A 21,864-nucleotide genomic window follows, 5' to 3' on the forward strand; every position below is an offset into this window, starting at 1 on the left:
GAAAATCAGAAATTTTATTCCAATTTCAACCCCATATAATCGAAACAAAGACTTGGGGTTCATAGACAGTCTTCAAAATTTGAAGTTCCTGAAAATTTTATTTCTAGTGTTTGACAATTCAATCAAAATACATTTAAAAAAAAAAAAGACACAATATTTGCAAACCAGAAATCATAATCCTCATTGAGTAGAAATTGAGGTAATACAAACTACAAAATGAAGGCTATTTTAGCTGCATAGCCCACAATTTATCATCACCAAGAACCAAAAATTCAACCATCATTCACCAAATCATTTGTTTTCTGTAAATTAAAAAAAAAAAATTGTAATAAGCAAGAACACACACAAACACACACATTTTATTTAAATCATCTTTCCAGTCCTTCTAACTCCGACTTTCCTCTCACTAACCCCAACCGATCTCTCAACGCTCGTCATAGACCCCATTGGTAGCGGCGGCTTCCGATTCTCCTTACTACTACTCCTCAACGAATACCTCGGCGTCCTAGCCTCCCTCCTCTCCGCCACCGGAGTGGCGGCGGCAGCCGCCGCCACCGACTTCCTCCGCCCCTCCAACTTTCCAGCGACCTCCCGTTTCTTGGCTGACTCGACTCTAACGCCAAGACCGTAAACGGGCTTATTCTCCGTTTCGCCTTTCTTTCTCTTCAGCCTCTCGTTTCTTCGGGCCGAGTACTCGTCGTAGAATCTTCCCCTCTCGAATAAAGGGCTTCTTTGAGAACCATTAAAAGCACCACCACCGTTGAAAGCGGCGTCCTCATTTCCAGTCCCGAGTTCTTGGTTCACCATTTTCGCCAAAGCCCTTAGTTCGTAAGAGATTGTGTTGTATTCGGGTCGGAGCCCCGATTCCTCCATATCCCATTTCCGGTTCGGCAATTGGGATTTTGTCAAAGACCCTGTTTTTTTTTTTTTTTTTTTTAGCCCCCAACATCAAATTCAAGAAAATCACAAAAAAATTAAAACACACACAAATAAAAATACAATGCGTTGAAATAAATACCCGGTGGGGTTTGGACGGAGGCGGCGGCGGTGGGCGGAGCGGGCTTGCCACGGGGGCGGAGGCGAATCGGAGATCTGGCGAGTGGGGGTTTCCCGTTGGATCTGAGCATCATCCTCGACATTTTTTTTTCTTGTGTATGAAAATGCAAAACGATTTTCTTATCGCAAAATCAGATCGTAGAAGAAAATTCTCCGAGTTCGTGATTTTGAATCGGTAAAGGGGGTTTTAGGGTTAGGAATTTTTTAAAGTAATTGTAACAGTTGTGTTTGTATTAGGATTTGAATACTTTTCAAATATTTCAATGAGGGGGGGAGCGTAGTCCAACGGTCATATAATCTTGATCGGACGGCTTAAAATGATTGTTTGAAATGGAAAGGCTTAATTCCACATTGCACCCTTAAAATATAGCATTTTGGCACTTTACACCCTCCAAAAATTAATTAAAATGCACCATGAATTGAATATTTAAAACTTAGTGAGGGTAATTTTATGTTTTATAGGTTATTTATTCTTAGAGTGTAAAATAATAAATTAAATTGTTATTTTCTCTTCTACCTCCAACATAAATTCGAGCGTACAAAATGCAAAAAGAAAAAAAAATCAACGAATTACCGAAAAAAAACTATGAATTCTTTAAAAAACAAAACATTTCTCACTAAATCATTCGATTGATGGATCTTTTACTGTTATTAGTGAAACTATTTGGTAGAAAAATTCGAAGAAAATATAATTTTCAAATAACTCGATAACAAACTAGCTGAAGGATTTTTATAGATATTTATTTTTTGTAAAATGTTTTTGTTTACAATTTTTTTAAATATACTGATGAGATATATTTTTGCACTTTGTTGTTTTAAAATGATTGATGAATATAAAAAAATGTTTGACATTTGGCATCCTAAAAAAAGGCTCCAAAAAATATTAAATTATCTTCATTAGCTTTAAAAATCCATTCGTGGTGCATTATGCATGATTTATTGTGTTTTGAGGGTGTAAAGTGCTATTAATTATTTTTGATGGTGCAAAGTGTGAAAATATTATATTGTAAGGGTGTAAAATGGAATTAAGCCAGATGAAAATGGGCGGTGATGGCGATATTCCATTTTAATACAGGTTTTAATATTATTATCGGTCATTTGCATTCGTCTCCCCTAATCTTTAATTATTTTCGTAATTACACCCTAAATTTTCATATATTTGCATATGCAACCAACATTCATGTTTATGATAATATTAATTATTATTTTGTCTTCTGAAAAATGTTAATTATTCTTTAATCACATACAAACATGTTTGATATTTTTGTATTATAGCTCTTAATAATAGTCCTATTGATGATTAATTAAGCACACTGGTCATAAAGTGCGTTTGATTCTTGTATCGCATTTTTATCTCGGTTTTATTATGATATTTTGTGTCCATCGTCCACAATCATTGGTAATTACATTCTAATTGTTTTAGATTTTGGAATATACACCCTTTTCATTCATTTTTGGGATAATAATTCGTCATCTTTTGAGAAAATTATAGTACTTAATAGTTTTGTTATTAACATAAAAACCAAATCGAATTCCTAATTGTTGCTTATATTTTCATTAAATTTGTTGTTACACACTACCCATAATGGAAAGATAATTGTTCTAGTTTTATATGACTTTTTTTTAATAATTTATAAAGCATGTTATTTGATATGCTTAGTGTATGATGCACGGAAACTTTATAACATACACTTTTCCATGTCTTGAATACGTATATTACACTTACTGGAAATACTTTGGGGTCATTTCTATGTATACTTAAAAGTTTTAGGGGTGTTTATAGAAATAATGAAAAAATGGAAACACATTTCGAGAAGAAAAAGAATTCAAAACATGTTTTAATTGAAGAATCGGAATTGCCTGCGCTTGAAAAAAAATCTTAAATCTTGTGTCAATTTTTAAATTTTAGTGGTGTTTTGATATTTTTTTTTTAAATGTTAAGTCTATACTAAACAAATTTATCCACCCCATGTATAGTTTGTGAAATGATAATACGGATTAGAACTTGTAAATTATTTAATTTGTTGATACAAATATGTAATGACAATAAGCATATATAAATTCAATGTAAAAGTTAAAGTGTTCAATTAAATGTTAGCTATATATTAATTTTGGTTAGTAAAAATATTTTATAGACGAATCACATAAAATATCATAATTTAATAAATTTAATACAAGATCTTGCACCAAAAGGCGAAATCCCTCGCCCCCAGGGCCCCCATCCCTTGGCCCGACAAGGATTGATGGAGGAATGTAAATCATGGTAACTCAACGGCCCGTTAAGGTAGCGGACCCGGACCTGGTGCCCACAAGGAACCAATCTCATTGGAGTTGAAATTCCCACACTGCGGCTGCCAGGATTCGATCCTAGGACCTTGCACCAACTTACCACCTCCGGAACCAGTTGAGCTACACCCATGCGGGCATTTAATACAAGATCTGATTTAAGGAGTCGAACATCTTAGTAATAATTAGTTAGTCAACCTGAAATCCAATAATATATAATGCAATCCACTTAATTAAAAATAATTCAATATAAATAACCGAACGAGACATATATCTATCTATATACAATTATGTACACGCGGGTAGTCGAATCTTACTCGGTTAAAAATTTATCGAATGTAGCATAAAAAAATTGGCTTTGACATAATATGTTGTTATTAGGTCCAATTATGGGTCATATTAATTTAAATCATGAAGGACAAAACAATCAATTTAGTGGGTTAGGTGCTCAATTTGTCTGTTTATGATGTTCTCGTGAATATATATATATACACATGACGTGTTGCTAAATCAATTTGAATCTTGTATTCAAATATTAAAATCGATAAATAATATATAATAACCAATTTCTAAGGCCAACTCATAAAAATTCCACGATCACGTTTTTAAGTTCTTTTAAAGTTTTTGGTAATTTTTTTTTAAAAGTTTTTAAAAATTCAAAAATTAAGTTGTCGAAAAACTTTTATTAAGATTTTATGATCAGTAAAAATAACTTATAAACTCATTATCCAAATACTTTAGAAATTAATCTAAAAAAAAAGTCTAACAACTTATCAACTCTTAAAACTAGGACTGAGACTGAGCTGGATCGGTCGATCACTGGCCTAAAACCCGACGACCCATCCGACAAACCAATTTTGCTCAAATTTAAAAATCATTACCGACCCAATCTTTTTGAGTCGGTTGATGGTTGGCAACCAAATATTTGGTTTCGAAATAGGTCGATTGATGGGAGTATTCGCCACCTAGTTTACTTAAGAAAATAAAAATCTTAGAGTAAAAGTATGCACATTTCGTCTAGTGCCACTAGCCATGATCATTTATCAATTCAAAATAGTTAATAGCAATTCGACAAAAAAATATAATTCTGAAATTCAAACTAATTCCAAACATGCGCATTCCCAAATTTTCGTGGAAGACTTATGTCTAATTTTTTTCCCTTGTTGTGTTCTTTGTTTAATTTAAAATCCCAACTCTTTTGATAATTATATACCCACTTAAAAAAACACACTCTTTATTTTATATTTTTTTAAATTTTTATTAATATAGTTGGTTGACTGATAATTATCGGTCAATCGAATTTTGATAATAGAAACCATCAACCGACCCATTATAGATGAGTTGGTATAAAATTTCGATCCGATTCCATGGGTCGGTTAAAAGTTTATTTTCCACTTAAAAATATGGTCAGTAATGGATCGGTTGCTGGATAAAGATTAACTCAGTCCCACCCCTACTTAAAACAATTTATAAACATAAGATCTTATCAGCTGTTTAAAATAAATTTAGCCAAACGACCTTAAACGCACTCAAAAGAATTAATTAACATAAATACGCAATATTGAATAGCTATCACAAGTATAGTGATAGCTTTAACTATCACAAATTGATCATAAATTATTTAGAATTGGCAATTGAAATATAGCCATATGTCCATTTATTGGCTAACTTATGAGTATACAATAATACCTGCACTCATTTGTGACAAGTGTTACAAATTTCTTCAAATTCAAGAATCAGAAATAGTCAATAAATTTAGAAACATTAAAATTCACCAACTCCTGTAAATTTCTTGGGAAGATGATCAATTGTTTTACTCAAGAAAAAAAAATAAAAATCCACATTGTTAATATACACTATAATATCTATAAATTAATACTCGATAAGTTAATATTCTCGCTTAAATAATAAATAAAAAATCGGTTCCAACTCAGTAAAAATGTATTAATATTAGTTCAACAATTAAATATTTAGTTAAATTAATAAAATTTTATTAGTCCCAATTGTATTAATTTATAAATGTTTAATTGTGTTCGCTACCACTATGTGAGACTCATCTTGCTTTGACCCGTCTCTCTCTTCATTATTTTGGAGATTTTTTTCCCATTTTGAAAAGAATTCAAGTTCTTGATTTTTTTTGCTGACTTTTTTCTTCTCCATTTAAGTAATTTTGGTTGTACGTTGGATATATATATATATATATACACGGTCGTGTTAATTTGATTTCTTAGGACTAATTTTATTTTTTTAATGAAGGAATCCACAACTAAATTATATATATAGATGCACGTATATATAATAGCTTGCAAACTATACGAGAGACGTAAATCACACTAGCCTAAACATGCATGTGTGACTAGATTCACCTAACGATCGTTGGCAATGAAATTCGAAGTTAGGTTCATTGACACATATTCACTTACTCCAACTGTTTCGACGATCTCTTATGGGTCTTAGGACTAACTTCGCTCACAAAATCGATTAATTTACCGGCTAATTACATATTATGAACTCTTTATATATTGTAAAATGGTATAATTTTAGAGTGGTGCTATTTCTACCTCCAAATTATCTTAATTCACCACCAAATTATATAAAAAAAATCATAAATAACCTTTAAATTTATAACCCTCCCTTATATTCGCTTAACCATCCTATGATCTAAGTTTTATTTTTTTGATTTTATTGCAATGAAACCTTGAAGGGTAAAACAAAATTCTAATGATCATCCTATTTGAATCAGTTTCTGGGCAGATTGTGCTGAATGAAAAGTAACTCATGTTTCAAATTTTAATCCACAGAAAACAATAGCATAAATAATATCATGGTTTTTTTAACACAATTGTGCTCTTAATTTATTTCTTCAAGAATGTGAATCCCAGCTCTTTTTAACCTTCTGGTATTTTTCTATCATTCACTTAAGATGGAGAGAGTGGGATTATGTAGTAAAGATTCTTGTGGAAAATAGTAAAAAAAAAAAATTGTAAATATTCTAATTAGTTTGGTGGTGGACAATTTATGAATTTATACGGAATATGGGTAAAAGAGAGAAAAAAAAAAGGTAAAATAGGGAATATATTTTAGGGCAAATGGCAAAAAGGCCCATCACATGGGACTTAAATGCATTTTGGTCCACAAAAAAAACAGTCTCTCAATTAAGCCCATTCCCATGTCTTTAGTCTAAAATACCCATAATAATATAATTCTTATCAATTCCACCCAATATGATCTAACTTCTTTAATATTACACATTGACCCCGGATTTAAACAAATATATCACATTAACCCCCAAAACTTTTTTTTTTCAGAAAATAATTTTTTTCATGAAATGTTTTTTTTCCGGCCAGATTCCGGCGTTGACCGCCGGTCTCCGGCGTTGACTTTTTTTTTTTTTGAATTTTTTTTTTCCTGAATTTTTTTTCCGGCCGGTCAACCACCGTTGACCGCCGGTCTCCGGCGTTGACTTTTTTTTTTTTTTTTTTTTTTTTTTTTTGAATTGTTTTTTCTTAGAAAAAAAATATTTTAGTTAATATTACTGTTTTGACTACTAAATTACTGTCTCAGACAGTAATATTACTGTTTGGGACAGTAATATTACTGTTTGGGACAGTAATATTATGAATATTATTTTTCCGAACAGTAATATTATGAATATTATTTTTCCGAACAGTAATATTATTAATATTATTGTCTAAGACAGTTAAATTACTGTTGGAGACAGTAATTTAACATCCAAGACAGTAATATTAATTAAAATAAATTTTTTTAAGGAAAAAAATTAAAAAAAAAAAAAAGTCAATTAACAGTTAAATTACTGTCTCCGACAGTTAAATAACTGCTGGAGACAGTATTTAGCAACGAATACAGTAATATTAATTAAAAATATTTTTTTTAAGAATAAAAAAGTCAATTAACAGTTAAATTACTGTCTCCGACAGTTAAATAACTGCTGGAGACAGTAATTTAGCAACGAATACAGTAATATTAATTAAAATATTTTTGAAGAAAAAAAAAAAAACAGTCAATTAACAGTTAAATTACTGTCTCCGACAGTTAAATAGCTGCCGGAGACAGTAATTTAGTAGGCTAAGACAGTAAAATTAATTACAATATTTTTTTTAAGAAAAAAAAAAAAAAAAAAAAGTCAACGCCGGAGACCCGGCGGTCAACGGCCGTTGACCGGCCGGAAAAAAATTTGAGGAAAACAAAATTCAAAAAAAAAAAAAAAAAAAAAAAAAAATTTCAACGCCTGAGACCGGCGGTCTCCGGCGGTCAACGCCGGAGTCTGGCCGGAAAAAAAAATATTTCTGAAAAAAAATTATTTTCAGAAAAAAAAAAAGTTTTGAGGGTTAATGTGATATATTTGTTAAAATCCGGGGTCAATGTGTAATATTAAGGAAGTTAGAGCATAATCGGTGGAATTGATAAGAATTAGGGTTAAAATTGGGGTCAAAATTGAAATTAGGGTTAAAATTGGTTAATTGATGAAATTGGGCTAAATTGGGGTGTAAATCATGAAATTGGAGTTGAATTGGGTTTCAATGAATTATGGGTAATTTTGGTATATATAAAAGGATTTTCCTTATTTGCACTGTTTGAATGGAGTGAATTTATTTGGAATACAAAAAAGTTGGATGTCCCTATTTTAATTAAGTGCCCTTGTCATGGGCTTTTTTGTGATTACCCCTATATTTTATTTGGGAGCTAATTGCATATAACCCCCTGTGTAATTTCAAATGGGCAAAAAGACCCGTATGTTAAAAAAATTAGCAAAAACCTCCCTATATTTTGTTTTACAAAGTACACTGCCCCTTACATTTAAATTGGGTGTTGACTTACATGAAATAACGAAACCACCCCTAGTTAGAACAAACCAAATACCCCACACTAGAAAACAAAAAATCGGGGGAAGAAAAAAAGGAAAGTTCGAAATTTTTTCACTTTGAGAGCGGCAATGGAGTTGACGATGTCAGACCACCTCAAGAACAAAGAACAAAGGGAAGATAACTCTTGTTAGTTTTGACACAAATTTTCTGGTTGTTAAATTTCATTTGGCCTATTTGTATTGTCGGAAAAATAGAAAAAGAGAAAAAAAGGAAAAAAAAAAAAAAAAGAAAAGAAAAGAGCTGATGGATCTGACGGTGGAGAAGATAACGAGGGAAGAGGCCATTGTTTAGAGTTAGGAGGCTAAAGAAGTTTATTGTGTCTGTTCAAGCTCCCCTCCACGTGCTCTAATGGTGGGTCTTACACACACACACACACAAAAATACGGTCTGTAAATGCATTTATTTTTTTGCTTGAATTGAATTTCAGCTTCCCTTTTGTTTGTTGATTCGTAATGGATTATTTGATGGTGGGGGAAACTATTGATGGCTGTAGGTGTGTGTTGGAGAAGAAAATTCTAGTTTTGGGGTGTGGTTTTGGGTTTATTGGGGAAGATGGCTTTTTAGAAATATTAGGGATTGAATTGAAAATTTTGAGAAATTCATTTTGGGCCTGATTAAAATTATGGGGTGAATTTATAATTTTTTAAATTTCTAATTTAAAGGGTATTTGAGTCTTTTCACATCAAAAAATAGACACCCATTCGCACATTTCGCGCGTGCTACACACGTTCGGCTAGCAGGGGCCTTATTGCCTTTGACTAATTTTCATAGGGGGGTATTTGCTAATTTTGTTAACACAGGTGTTTTTCAGCAATTCGAGATTACACAAGGGTGGTTTTTGCAAAAAACCCTTTTATTTGGTGGTGAAATAAGATATTTTAAGGGTGAAAATATCATATCTGTAATTTTAATAGATAAATATAGGGATTATTTGTCAAAAGCCCCCCATTACACAAGTCTAATTACAATAGATCCAATTTTTTTTGGAATTTTTGAGATAAATCCATTTCAACATTAAATAATAAAAAATAATAAATTATCACTATTATACCCCTAACTTAAAACTTAAAAGTAACGTATGTTTTATGATTGGAAATAAAAAAAAATAAAAAAGATTTGTAATATCTTTTCCTATTATATCGTAACAACACATCCTCACATAATTCCACAATTGAGCCCCGTAATTACAGATTCAACGAAATCTAGGTCATCATAGCCCCGCAACGGAGATTCAATTCCTCATCAGGGTCATCACAGCCCCTCTTATGCCTTGTTTTACTGTAGTCGTTGGCGCTCTACAATTTGAGAATATAGCGATAAATGGATTAGCCTCGTTGAACAGCCAGAAGTTTCATATTCTTGTCGACGGATGCAAGAAAGTGAAGATGGTTAATATGAAAATCTCAGCTCCGGCGAACAGCCCTAACACCGACGGCATCCACATACAGCAGTCGTCAGAAGTTACCGTGATGAACACGCACATCGGCACCGGAGACGGCTGCATCTCCGTGGGGCCCGACCACCAAAATTGTCCTACTCAGGTATATAAAGAAAAAAAAGAAACAAATTAATATACTAAAAAAAAGGTATATAAAAAAGTTAAAAGAAACTAAATTTTTTTGAGTATTAATATTAATTAACAGTAGTTGTTGTTGGATTATTGTTTTTGTTATTACAGGGGTTGGGGGTGAAGATAAGTGACGTGGCATATGAAGATATACATGGAACATCAGCTGCACAAGTTGCAGTGAAATTTGACTGCAGTAAAAAGAACTCGTGCAGTGGAATTACTTTGAATGGAGTTAATTTAAGTTACAGAGACAAACTGGCTACTGCTTCTTGTGCCAATGCTGCCGGGTCGGCTGCTGGTGTTGTCCGGCTAATCCATTTATTGCTATATTCTCCGAATTTTTCTGTTAACTTTTTGTTGTGTTTTTAGTCGATTACTTTAATTCGTTGTGAATTACGTAGATTTCGATAAGTTTGTAGTGAATTACATCAATATTAATGTGCATTACTTTAATGTGATAGTGAATTTTACAGTAATGTCATAGTGGTTTTCGATAATTTCATAGTGATTTTTGAAACTATAAAGAGTGGTTTTCATGTTTATACAATTGTTTGTACATAGTGGTTTTTATATTTATATAGTTGGTTATACAAAGTGGTTTTCATGTTTATATAGTTGTTTATACAGAGTGGTTTTCATGTTTATATAGTTGTTTGTACATAGTGATTTTATAGTTGTGTATACATAGTGGTTTTCATGTTTATATAGTTGTTTTTATACAGAGTTTCATGTTTATATAGTTGTTTATACAAAGTGATTTTATATTTATATTTTTGGGTATATATAGTGGTTTTCATGTTTATATAGCTATTTTTATACAGAGTGGTTTTCATATTTATATAGCTGTTTATACATAGTGGTTTTCATGTTTATATAGAGTGGTTTTTATTTAAAAAAACTGGAAAGAAAAGAAAAAAAACAAAACCATTTTAAAAAAAAATCGAAATTAAGAAAAAAGAAAAACAATGAAAAAAAACGAAAATAAAAATAAAACCATTTTTTTAAAATTAAAATAAAAAACATGAAAAATATAAATAAGAAAAAAATAATTTAAAATAAAAAACCGAAAATAAAAAAAAAAAAAAAAAAAATAATTACAATTTTTTTTAAATAGAAATAAAGAAAATCATTAAACAAAATAAAAAAGAAAAGGAAAAAAAACTAAATTAGCGTGATTAGGGGAATAATTTTTGGAGAAGATTTGTGTGTAGATTATGGGTATAATTGTTTTTTAAATTAAATAATTATACTAATTAATAATTAGTGGGGGCATATATGGTTTTTTAGGCCCATTGGATTTATGTCAAATATCATTTATAAATAAAGGATTTATCTTGAATTAAAATCTTCATGAAGGGTGTTTGGCATATAGCCCCATAAATATAAGCGAATTAAAATTAAAAATAATACAATTTGACAATAAGTTGAACCAAGTTGAAACTTAACAATACAACTCTCTCATTAAGACATTAACCCCCAACTCTCAACAACTAGTTTTCCTTTGACAACTTCTTCACATTCAATTCAACAAAAGTCAAGAGGTCAACGGAACATGAATTTTCAATGGATTTGGACAATAATTCAACCAAGTCAATACTTTTTTTATTTAAATTAATCAAAATTAATTGTCAGAATTGCCACTTTAATTTATCATAGTTGTAAGAACTAAGGTTGTACTCACTTCTCAGACAAGATTGTCCTACATTTGCATAAATTTTATCGGTGGTGGTGGTTGCAAAAGTTTTTTTTTTTTTTAAATTAAAGTAATTTAATTTATCAGCTCGTTTTAAAATAAGTTGTTTTAAGCTAGATATGTAGCAATCTCTCAAAAGCACTTCTAGAACAACTTCTAATTTTGTCTAACGACGATGTTGTAATTAACACATGCAACTTTACAAAATTAGTCGTGTAAAGTCGAGTTTTCAATGTATTTGCGAACACACTCCCAACTTCTAGAAAATAATAGGGTAAATTACAAAAACCCCCATTACTTAGGCTAAATAACGAAAAACACCCTCATCTATCCGTAATAACAAAATCCCCCTATGATTAACTGTTGATCGAGTTTTTTAACAGAAAATGTGTACAGTCTATTATATACATTTTTTAAAATAGGTGAGAAATAAAAGAAAATATCTGAAATTGTGTAAAGTTTATTCTCTGGAATCATAAAATAAAAATCCGTGAAAGTCACACTAGAAGGGAGTTGGTGTAAGACGGAAACAAACCTCATCGCGTTTTTGGTAATTACGAATAGATGGGGGTGTTTTCATTATTTAGCCTAAGTTCAGGAATTCTTCATAATTTACCCAAATTAATAAGCATTCATCACAAGCTATAAAAGCACATATCCATGTCATTATGTATTTCTATACATCTATATATACACACACATAATAGAAATTTTACCTAGTTGTTTATACATGCAATGGATTCTTCAATATCATCACATGAGCCAAACAAGGAGAAGAAGAAGAAGAAGAAGAAGAAGCAGCAAATAGCAATAATCGGAGCCGGCATAAGCGGAATCCTCGCATGCAAACACGTCATCGAAAAGGGTTTCGATCCTCTATTTTTCGAGTCCCGAAACGGGATTGGTGGAGTTTGGTCAACAAACACCATTGACTCGACCAAGCTTCAAAGTCCCAAAGATTACTTCCAATTCTCCGATTTCCCATGGCCCGATTCCGTTTCCGAAACGTTCCCCGATCATAACCAAGTTGTGGACTACATCACTTCTTACGCTCTTCATTTCGATATTTTTCCGAGAATCAAATTCAATAATAAAGTTATTGGAATTGAGTACTGTAATTCATCGATTATCGATGAAGACGATATGTCTAATTGGGATAAATGGGGTGGCACCGGTGAAGCGTTTTCGACTAACGGAAAATGGAATATTCTTGTTCAAAATATCTTGAATCCTATGGATGCTCCTAAGGTACCTACATTCAATTTATTTTTTTAATTTATTTATTTATTTATTTATTTATAATTAGTATTAATTATACCTTGTTTGTGATCATATGCTGATTTGTTTTTTTTAGGTGTATGAAGTGGATTTTGTGATATTGTGCATAGGGAAGTTTAGTGATTTGCCAAACATGCCTTGTTTTCCATTAAATAATAATAATAATAATAATAATAATAATAATAATAATAATAATAATAATAATAATAATAATAATAATAATAATAATAATAATAATAATAATAATAATAATAATAATAATAATAATAATAAATATAATAAATATAATAATAATAAATATAATAATAATAATAATAATAATAATAATAATAATAATAATAATAATAATAATAATAATAATAATAATAATAATAATGTGTTTAAAGGAGAAGTGATACACTCAATGGATTATGGTGCAATGGACAAAATTGAAGCAGCAAAATTCACTGAAAACAAGAGAGTTACAGTTGTTGGTTTCCAGAAATCAGCACTTGATATTGCTGCTCAAATTGCTAAAAACAATGGTACATTTTTCTTTATTTATTTAATTATTAATATATATTTTTACATTGATGTTCTTAAATACTAGGGCAAATTACGGCCAAACCCCTGAGTTATGGCAAAATTACGAAAATACCCCTCTTGTTTGGGTAATTACAACCACCCCATCCTTTTAAATATTTTTACATAAAATTTATGTAATTCGTAAGATAATACATAGTTGAGGCGGGTGACTGTAATCACCCAAACAGGAGGGGGATTTTCGTAAATTGACCATAACTCAGGGGGTTGGCCGTAATTTTCCCTAAATATTATATAAAATAATTTATTATTAATAATAATTTTTTTGTGTATATTTTTAGGTGTGAAATATCCATGCACACTAGTTTTCAGGAGAGTAAATTGGGCAGGCTCTGAAGACTTAGTTCAATTCACCTTCAAAAATCTGAATAGATTCTCAGAAATGATGATTCACAAGCCTGGTGAAGGATTAATTCATTGGTTTTTAGCAATTCTACTTTCACCTTTGGTATTAATATTTTTTTTTTTCGTTTCTAAAATTCGAAAATTCGATTAAAAAATTAATTAATCACCATATATAATATAGTAATTTCAAGAATCTCGATTTTATTTTTTCAGCGTTGGATATTCTCCAAATTCGTGGAATGGTACCTAAAATGGAGTTATCCGTTGAAGAAGTACGATATGGTACCGGACCACAGTTTCCTCAAACAAATATACTCGTGCATGTTTATGGTTTTGCCGCGAGGTTTTTACGAGAGAGTGAAAGAAGGGAGTTTGATCTTGAAGAAATCGAGGGCATTTTTGGGATTTTACGAAAACGGCCTTATTCTAGACGATACACTGTCGCCTCGTTTGGAGACGGATATTGTTATATTTGCGACGGGTTATAAGAGCGACGAAAAGATTTCGAATATTTTTACTTCAATTGATTTCAAGAAATGCATTATTGGTTCCTCAGCTCCCTTCTACAGGTACAAACTATGGTTACCTTAATTTACACATATAACTTGATATGAAATGACTGAATTACCCTTGTTAATATGGTAAATAGATTTGTTTATCTGTTATAAATAACCCCCTTGGCCCCTTCTACTATTGATATTGGCACATACACAATAAAATAATTTAAAATTAAGCTTTAAATTTATATTTATTAAATAGATATTAAATTTGAAATTTAATTTTTAATTGAATTAAGATATATGTTTCGAGTTTTGGTAATCAGTGACTCAAACTAAAAGGAAATTAAGTTTTTTACTATATAATTAATAATTTTTTATTTATTTATACTTATAATTTTTTTTTTTCATATGATGAAGTTTTTAAATCCTAAAAGTAAATCTTACCCTTAAAATTATCTAATTTTGAACTAAATAGTTTTCTAACCTTGGTTTTACAAACACAAATTAATTAGACCTTAAGTTTAATTTCAAAATAAAAGGTAAAATAATAATAATTTTTAAATTATTTTTTTTTCTTTTATAAAATAAATATGTTGCAGGGAGTGCATTCATCCGAGGATTCCACAATTAGCGATACTCGGGTACTCGGAGGGCCCGGCAACCTTGTTCACGTTCGAAATGAGAAGCAAATGGATATCACATTTTCTTGCAGGAAAATTTAAGTTGCCTCCGATAATCGAAATGGAAGAAAATGTTCGTAAATGGGAAGAAAACGCACGTCGTTATAGTTGCGAAAACTATAAGAGGGCGTGTGTCGGTGCGCAGCTTCAAATATACGGCAATGATCAGCTCTGCAGTGATATCGGGTGCAACCCTAGACGAAAGAAATGGTTTTTTCAGGAATTATTTTCACCTTATCAACCCAAAGATTATGCAAATCTTTGATTAAGTTATGCCATTGGTTTTTTTTTTTTCTTTTTTTTTTTTAATTATGTTTGTTAATCCGATTTCTAGATCTCCGAGTTTTGTTATTTCTTTTTTTTTTTGGGAAATTTTTGAATTGGAATCGAAGATGGTTGTTTCAAGAGTTATTATCTCCGTATCATTGAAAATATTCTCTATATGGTCGGAATTTTCGAACACGACTGGCTTAGTAAGAAAAAGATTCTTGCAAACATAGTACCAAGACCAAGAAACTAGACTGTCTGTATTTACATAACTACATGTCATCACAACATTCAATACGGAATCTCTAACAAACGAAAAAAAAAAAACCCCGAAGAGGTGCATTTATAGTTCGTCGTCATCTGATTTCTCATCATCGGTGTTCAGTGTTTTGTTATTAATCCTAACAAACTCCGTGTGAAAAAACGAGTGTTGCACCACCTGCAAGCATTATAACAATTAAACGATCCGTATAATTGTCAAAAACGAGCGTTGCACCCTCAGCCTAGATTAACGAGAAAAAGTTAACTGATTTTAATCTCCAACTGGCTTTTTTTCAGTGAAAAGCAGAAAATTAAAATCTTCCGAGTAAATCATAGTACAAACAGATTTAGTCACTCGACCGTGATTCTACTCGAACAACATGCAAAATACAATACATGCAGACATTTGGATATACACAATTCTAGAAAAATAAACATTTTCAACCATAATCAAAAAAAAAAAAAAACTTACTCAGTGTCTTTCTCTGAGTTCCCTCAATTTCCGAGCGACGGGGTTCGAAGCCATAATCAAAATCAAAACCAGGCACTTTCCAATTTTGCCCTTCGTGCTCACAAAAACACCCAAAAACAACCCGTTAAAAATAATCGGTTAATCCGTATTCCTCTGGATCCATAAAGCACACAAATAAGCAGAATAGACTCACTAACGCCCACATGCATGCGTATAATAACGCATTTTTGAAAAACGAAACCATGCAGACGCAAGCGAGTGGGAAAAACGCAGTCCGCAGAAACGTGAGTGCTATATCGACTAACAATCCACCCGATTATATTTTATCCAGGCTCGCTATCTCTTTCACAGCACAATAGAAAAGATATACGAACGGGATCAAAAGCCAATAAACAAGGAAAGCAACGGCAATGGTAAAGGATAGAGTGCATTTCGGTGCAGATTTGAGCAGAGTGAAACGAGAAAGAAGCCAATGTGAAAAATATAGTATACAAAACCCCCAAAAAGAAACGACACGGGCTTGTGTTCTGGAAGATGTTTCTCATCGCCATTTGGTGAGTAATCCTGAAAATCGAAGTTATGGTTTTGAGTGAGAGTGAGAACAACAAAATATAAATTCCAGACGTCAAACTGCAAAAAACTATGAATATTATCGATTGGGAAAATTGTAGCTTTGGTCCTCAATGTTGGCCTATTTAGGAATTTAGTCCTCTAACTTGTCATGTTTCAGTTTTACATGCAAATGTAGTATTTTTAGTCCTATTTTGCATGATTTTTTATTTTATGATGCGACAAATAAACTTGACGCGTTTTACTTGTATGGACGCTTGGAAAATGATAAATTCGACATCCAATTTACCAGTGGTAGAACTCTAATTGTGTGAGACGACACATCTATAAACCAACGGACTTGGGATACAATGCAATTAGATCGAGAGCGGTAGATCATCACCTAAAAATTATATACAACCCAAATATAATCGCAGCAATTACAAAAAATTAGCACACATTTCGATGAATCGAGCATGCACAATTTAACTTCCATTTTTATTAGAACTTTACGATATCTCCACTACATTACTCTAACATGCAGAATCAACAAAGAGGGGGGGGAAATAAAAACCTAAACCTTAAAACAAACTGTAAGAAAATTAAAATAAGAGTGATTTTGACCTCTTGATGATGCTCAAACACCGAAAAATGAAGAAATTCCTCGAAATAAGCACCGGGCGATCGTTGGCTCTCTGATAGGAACTCCAATTTTGAAGAGAATTTACCGTTTTTTCTAGTCTGATTTCTAGGGTTTTATGTTATGTGAGCGAGAAGAAAGAGAAATGGTGAAGGAAACTTGGTGGGGAAGAAGAACTCAATTGAAACAAAGGTTGGCTAAAACCCCCCTTCAATTTTCCAAGGTTTTGGCGGATTTTGATACCCGACCCGGAATTACGACCCGGTATATCTGAAGGGCTAAACTCAATTTGGGAATTTTAATTTTCCCGCAAAATTTGATTATTAGGCCCATCAAACAAACGACGTCGTTCAGTTAGTGGGAAAATTAAGTATTATCAAACTCAATTAAAAGGTTACATGGATAACCTAATAAGTCCATATATTCAGTTCTATAATTAAACTAGGTAAGTAAAAATTGAGATAAATTGAGCTTTCTTTAAGTATAATATAAGAAAATAATGTATATGTTTTTGGTGAAGAAATAGATACGTTTAATCCACGTTAAATCTTATTCGATAAAGATAGGGGTGGTTTTGGTAGGGCAGCCGTACCAAATCCCTCAAATCATTACCATTACCGAAATTTCGGTATTATGAAATCCATTACCATTGCCCTACCAAAAACTTTGGTATACCGATTTCGGCATACCAAATTTTCGGTACGGTAGGGTATGGTAATGATAATTACCAATCTATATTATCAACTATTTAAATCTAAATCCAATATCATTTTTTTTCCAAAACCATTCAAGGTATATACATGTTTAAAATGTTCAAGTATTTATGATATAAGTATTCTAAATATATGTTCTTAATTTACCTAATATGAAATATTTCGTAAATACAATTATAAAATAAAAACTTTTAACATCAATTATATCATTATTAATGAAAGCAATTTAAAATATTTTTGACATACATAAAGAGTATAATTAATTTTAACTCATAGTAGTTAGTTAGGATACTATATTAACTTTTTGTATATAATAAATTAATTATTAAAATAAAATTTTATTTATTAATAATATTTCGGTACGGTAGGGCAATACCATTGTAATAATATTGAGTTCCGTTGCCCTACCAAAACATTTCGGTAGGGTACGGTAATAATTCGGTAGAAATATTTCGGTAGAGAATCGGTAGGGCTCGGTAGGTGTTGGGTGCTAAATACCAACACGCAAGTGTACGTATCGCAAACAAGTAGTAAAGTAGACTCGTGAGAGTCGGATGTCGATCCCACAGGGAATACGTAAATTATTTAATCCTAAGTACCAAATCCTAACAATTGTGATTTTTATCCAGCCTACGCAAGGTTGTCAAATTAATTAACTAATAAAATTAAAATAATTAAGAAAGCAATTATTCACGAGAAAATATCAATAATAAACGGATCTAGGATTTTATCTTCCCCCTATGCGATAATTCTTCACCCAATTAATCTCCTATTATGCAAGTTATGATTCTCGATTATTAACCCAAGACACGAAATTATTCATAACCAGCTGTCGCTGCGCTATAAACCTATTATTCATAAAAGATTCACCATATGTCTATGCAAACCTAATATAAATAAAGCATTAAATAACAAGTCTCGCAAACGGCTACCTAAGGTATTATATGTATGTCTACGATAATACATGCAATTAACACACGCATTCGGTGAAAAACTACTCGAAGGCTCTTCTATCCCTGTTCTAATTATTAAAACGATCTGTCAATCAATTCTAACAATAACAAATAGCAACATAAGTTAGCTACGCTCATGCACTAAATAAGATCAAGATAGAAGAAATAATCGAAGAATTAAACTTGCATAAAGTAGAAAAATAGGTTCGAATCACCACATAGGGTTCCAATAAAATCCTAGAATAAAAACTTAGCTACTCATGTTCGTAACGAAAAGCATAAGAAAAATACGAGAATTCATAAATTTAGAAAAGAAAAGGAAAAAGGAAAACTAGGATGAAGAATCGTCAAGTCTTCGTCTTCTTTCTCTTGCTCCTTGATTGCGTGTAGAAAAGATAAAAAAACTAAAAACTAATAATAACGATAAAAGGTAAAAGATTAAAAGATAGGTCTAATTGTGTGCTTGTGGCCTTTAAATAGGGTGCAAAACTATAATAGGGCGGGTTTCCTTGTGTAATTAAACTTCCTTCACTGCGCCAATTCGACCATCCGGACGGCCGCGTGAGATTACGCTTTAAAATCCGCACGGCCGCGCGGGCTTTAATTCTGCAGAAATCTGATTTTTTTCACTTTTGGCCCACTTTTTCTCTGAATTTGCAGTTTTCACCCCAAAAGTTGTCAATTCTCCAATTTGCACCTAAAATACAAATAATAGCCATTTTAAGCACCAATTATCATTAAAACACACCAAAAGCTCCAATTAAAAGGTACAATTAAGTGTATAAATATACACTTAACACACCCCCAAACTTGAACTTTTGCTTGTCCTCAAGTAAAATCAAATTAAGAACACAAACCATGACAATACATCTCATTACATAGATCGATGGGTCAACTTCGCGTTTTCAGAACTTGCAATTATGATGACAATTCATAGGTATTCGCAAGCTTAACATTCAACGGCACTTAGTCACTCATTATTACCAAAAACCACAAATCATACAATTGCTTCAAGTATCCAATATTTGCAAGTTAAAGATAGAAAGAATTTATACTTACATGCATATATTTGACTCCAAATACTCACCAAATTATTTTACTCAACTAATATTGAACAATAAGCTATTGGGATCATTGGGGCTTTGTGGCTTTCAATTGTTAGGCTCTTTGGTCCGAGGTAGGTAATATGGGAATGTGTGGCTAATTTTTTTGAATTGAGGTGATTACGCCAAAATTTGAAAGATAGGCGTTTGAAACAATGAATTCACCTCTAGGGACTTAAATAAACTCGATTCTCCAAAATTCACACGTCAACACTTTTGCCTTGAGACAATGGATCGAGTTTTCAACACAACTCAACAACTAGTCCTTATTTCTCCCTTCTAATCTATTCTTCTTCTTTATTTATTTATTTATTTATTTTTTTTTTTTTTTTTTTTTTTTGCATATCGAAGGATTTAGATATATATATATATATATATATATGAAGATGCACATATATATCTATCCTTTTTCTTTTTCTCTTTTCTTTCTTTTTTTTTTTTTTTTTTTTTTTTTTTTTTTTTTCGAAGAAGAAGAAAGATCTTATAAGAATTTTTCGACCGACCACCAAGGGATAATTATTCAAAAATCTCCACTTTTCTACCTTCTACATATTGGCTAAAAGAAAGAACACCTTTTCTCCGAGGCTCAAATCAAGGTTCTAAGGATAATTTGACAAAAAGGGTAGGCTTGAAAGGCTCAAACGGTTCAAAGAAGGCCCAAATCATATCCCAAATCACTTATTATCAACACTTCGTATCATAAATGTCCTAAGGTGAGATTTAAAACCTAACAAAGCATGATTGAGCACAAATAAATTCCAAATTTAACATGCAAAACATTCAACCAAAGCAATGCACAAGGTGTGATTCCTAGCAATAATTTACTTCTACGTTCCGTTGAATCGAAAGCTAAACAAATATCTACTCCTTATCAACATAAAACAAGCAATTTCATCATCAAACATTGACCATCTCCCATCATCGTAATTCAGCGATGCATCGAACAATTTTTTTTTTTTTTTTTTTTTTTTTTTTTTTTTTTTTTTTTTTTTAATAAAAAAAAACGAAAATAATAAAACGGCAACTAAAACAACTAACGCATGCAAAATAAAAAAAATAAAACACAAATAAAGCGCACACAAATGAAAACAAGTAATCAACCACCCCCAAACTTAAAATTCACATTGCCCTCAATGTGATTCGCCCGGAGTTTAAGGATAGAAAACACCTGTTTTTAAGCGTCGGGACCATCGCTTGGTTGCTCGCCAACTCCACCTTGCGCATGAGCATCACCATCTCCTTCATCATCCGTAAGCTCGGGTACCGGCTCAAGAATCGGTGCGGGCAACGGAGCCGGCTCGGCGCACTCGGGATTGCCGCACGCCAAATGTCGCACAATGGCTTGGAGCATCTTCCCCGACCACCGTTGGAGGGATTCGATCGTGCTCACCTTGTGCTCCACCGTGGCAAGCCGATTTCTCGTGATCACCAACTCTCGCTCCATTCTTCTTTGGAATCGCCGGTCCGAACTTGTGCTTGGACCCTCGGGTGGAGCGATTGGTTGGTTCTCGACGGGTGGCTCGCCATCTTGGATGGGTGCCTTGTATTGCCGGGCCGCAAGGTCATTCATCGGATTCCGAATTGATGTGAAAATATCCGTCGGTTTGGTTGGGACCTTCGCCTTCTTGCATAAGCCGGTAATGAGGCAAGGGAAATAAAATCCCTTGGAGTTGTTGACCATGGAAGTCCAAAATCGGCCGGATATGATTACGCCAATGTTGATCGGGGTGCCCTTGAGGATGTAGTATGCCAAAGCGCACCGTTCGGGGTCCACGCGAGTCCACGAGCGGGTGGGAATGAGGTTGGCACAAATGAACGTAAGACACGCCTTGCCTACTTGGTTGATGCATTTCCACTCTAACTCGTACTTTTCTTCGGTTGATAGTTCGGACCAAATGGGGGGTCCATCGCACAACACCTCGGCGATTTGATCTCGTGTGACCGCAAGTTGCATTTGCCCCCAATTGAACGGTGTCATGTGTCGGAGGTGATAGAAAGAATTGATTTTGGAGGCATTCCACTCGACCCTC

The 21,864-nt window shown here is 32.4% G+C and overlaps 3 protein-coding genes across 3 annotated transcripts; 2 read left to right on the plus strand and 1 right to left on the minus strand.

The window, feature by feature from the left end:
• Nucleotides 1-156: 156 nt before the first annotated feature.
• On the minus strand, nt 157-1,321 carry LOC105965921 (uncharacterized). Its single transcript, XM_012990470.2, has 2 exons — nt 1,019-1,321; nt 157-914 (listed from the first exon to the last, which is right to left on the minus strand). Exons 1-2 carry the CDS (start codon nt 1,137-1,139, stop codon nt 364-366), a joined length of 672 nt encoding a protein of 223 aa, XP_012845924.2. The 5' UTR covers nt 1,140-1,321; the 3' UTR covers nt 157-363.
• Nucleotides 1,322-8,296: 6,975 nt separating this feature from the next.
• Nucleotides 8,297-10,167, plus strand: LOC105955844 (polygalacturonase). Its single transcript, XM_088815995.1, has 3 exons — nt 8,297-8,354; nt 9,435-9,769; nt 9,907-10,167. Exons 1-3 carry the CDS (start codon nt 8,297-8,299, stop codon nt 10,165-10,167), a joined length of 654 nt encoding a protein of 217 aa, XP_088672121.1.
• A 2,059-nt stretch (nt 10,168-12,226) lies between these two features.
• LOC105965908 (putative flavin-containing monooxygenase 1) lies at nt 12,227-15,168 on the plus strand. The gene is made up of 6 exons (XM_088815996.1): nt 12,227-12,739; nt 12,846-12,941; nt 13,149-13,293; nt 13,633-13,799; nt 13,910-14,265; nt 14,796-15,168. Exons 1-6 carry the CDS (start codon nt 12,227-12,229, stop codon nt 15,139-15,141), a joined length of 1,623 nt encoding a protein of 540 aa, XP_088672122.1. The 3' UTR covers nt 15,142-15,168.
• Nucleotides 15,169-21,864: the final 6,696 nt, after the last annotated feature.

This window comes from Erythranthe guttata, chromosome 3 (assembly GCF_056151865.1).
Source record: "Erythranthe guttata isolate IM_541 chromosome 3, IM_541, whole genome shotgun sequence".
Classification (NCBI taxonomy): Eukaryota; Viridiplantae; Streptophyta; class Magnoliopsida; order Lamiales; family Phrymaceae; genus Erythranthe; species Erythranthe guttata.

Coding starts and splice junctions, on each gene's coding strand:
- LOC105955844 (XM_088815995.1), top strand. CDS start 8,297: ATGGAGTTGACGATGTCAGACCACCTCAAGAACAAAGAACAAAGGGAA. Junction 8,355..9,434: donor ACAAAGGGAAGATAACTCTT/GTTAGTTTTGAC, acceptor AACGAAATCTAG/GTCATCATAGCCCCGCAACG. Junction 9,770..9,906: donor ACCAAAATTGTCCTACTCAG/GTATATAAAGAA, acceptor TTGTTATTACAG/GGGTTGGGGGTGAAGATAAG.
- LOC105965908 (XM_088815996.1), top strand. CDS start 12,227: ATGGATTCTTCAATATCATCACATGAGCCAAACAAGGAGAAGAAGAAG. Junction 13,800..13,909: donor CAATTCTACTTTCACCTTTG/GTATTAATATTT, acceptor TTATTTTTTCAG/CGTTGGATATTCTCCAAATT. Junction 14,266..14,795: donor TCCTCAGCTCCCTTCTACAG/GTACAAACTATG, acceptor AATATGTTGCAG/GGAGTGCATTCATCCGAGGA.
- LOC105965921 (XM_012990470.2), bottom strand. CDS start 1,139: ATGTCGAGGATGATGCTCAGATCCAACGGGAAACCCCCACTCGCCAGA. Junction 915..1,018: donor CTCCGTCCAAACCCCACCGG/GTATTTATTTCA, acceptor AAAAAAAAACAG/GGTCTTTGACAAAATCCCAA.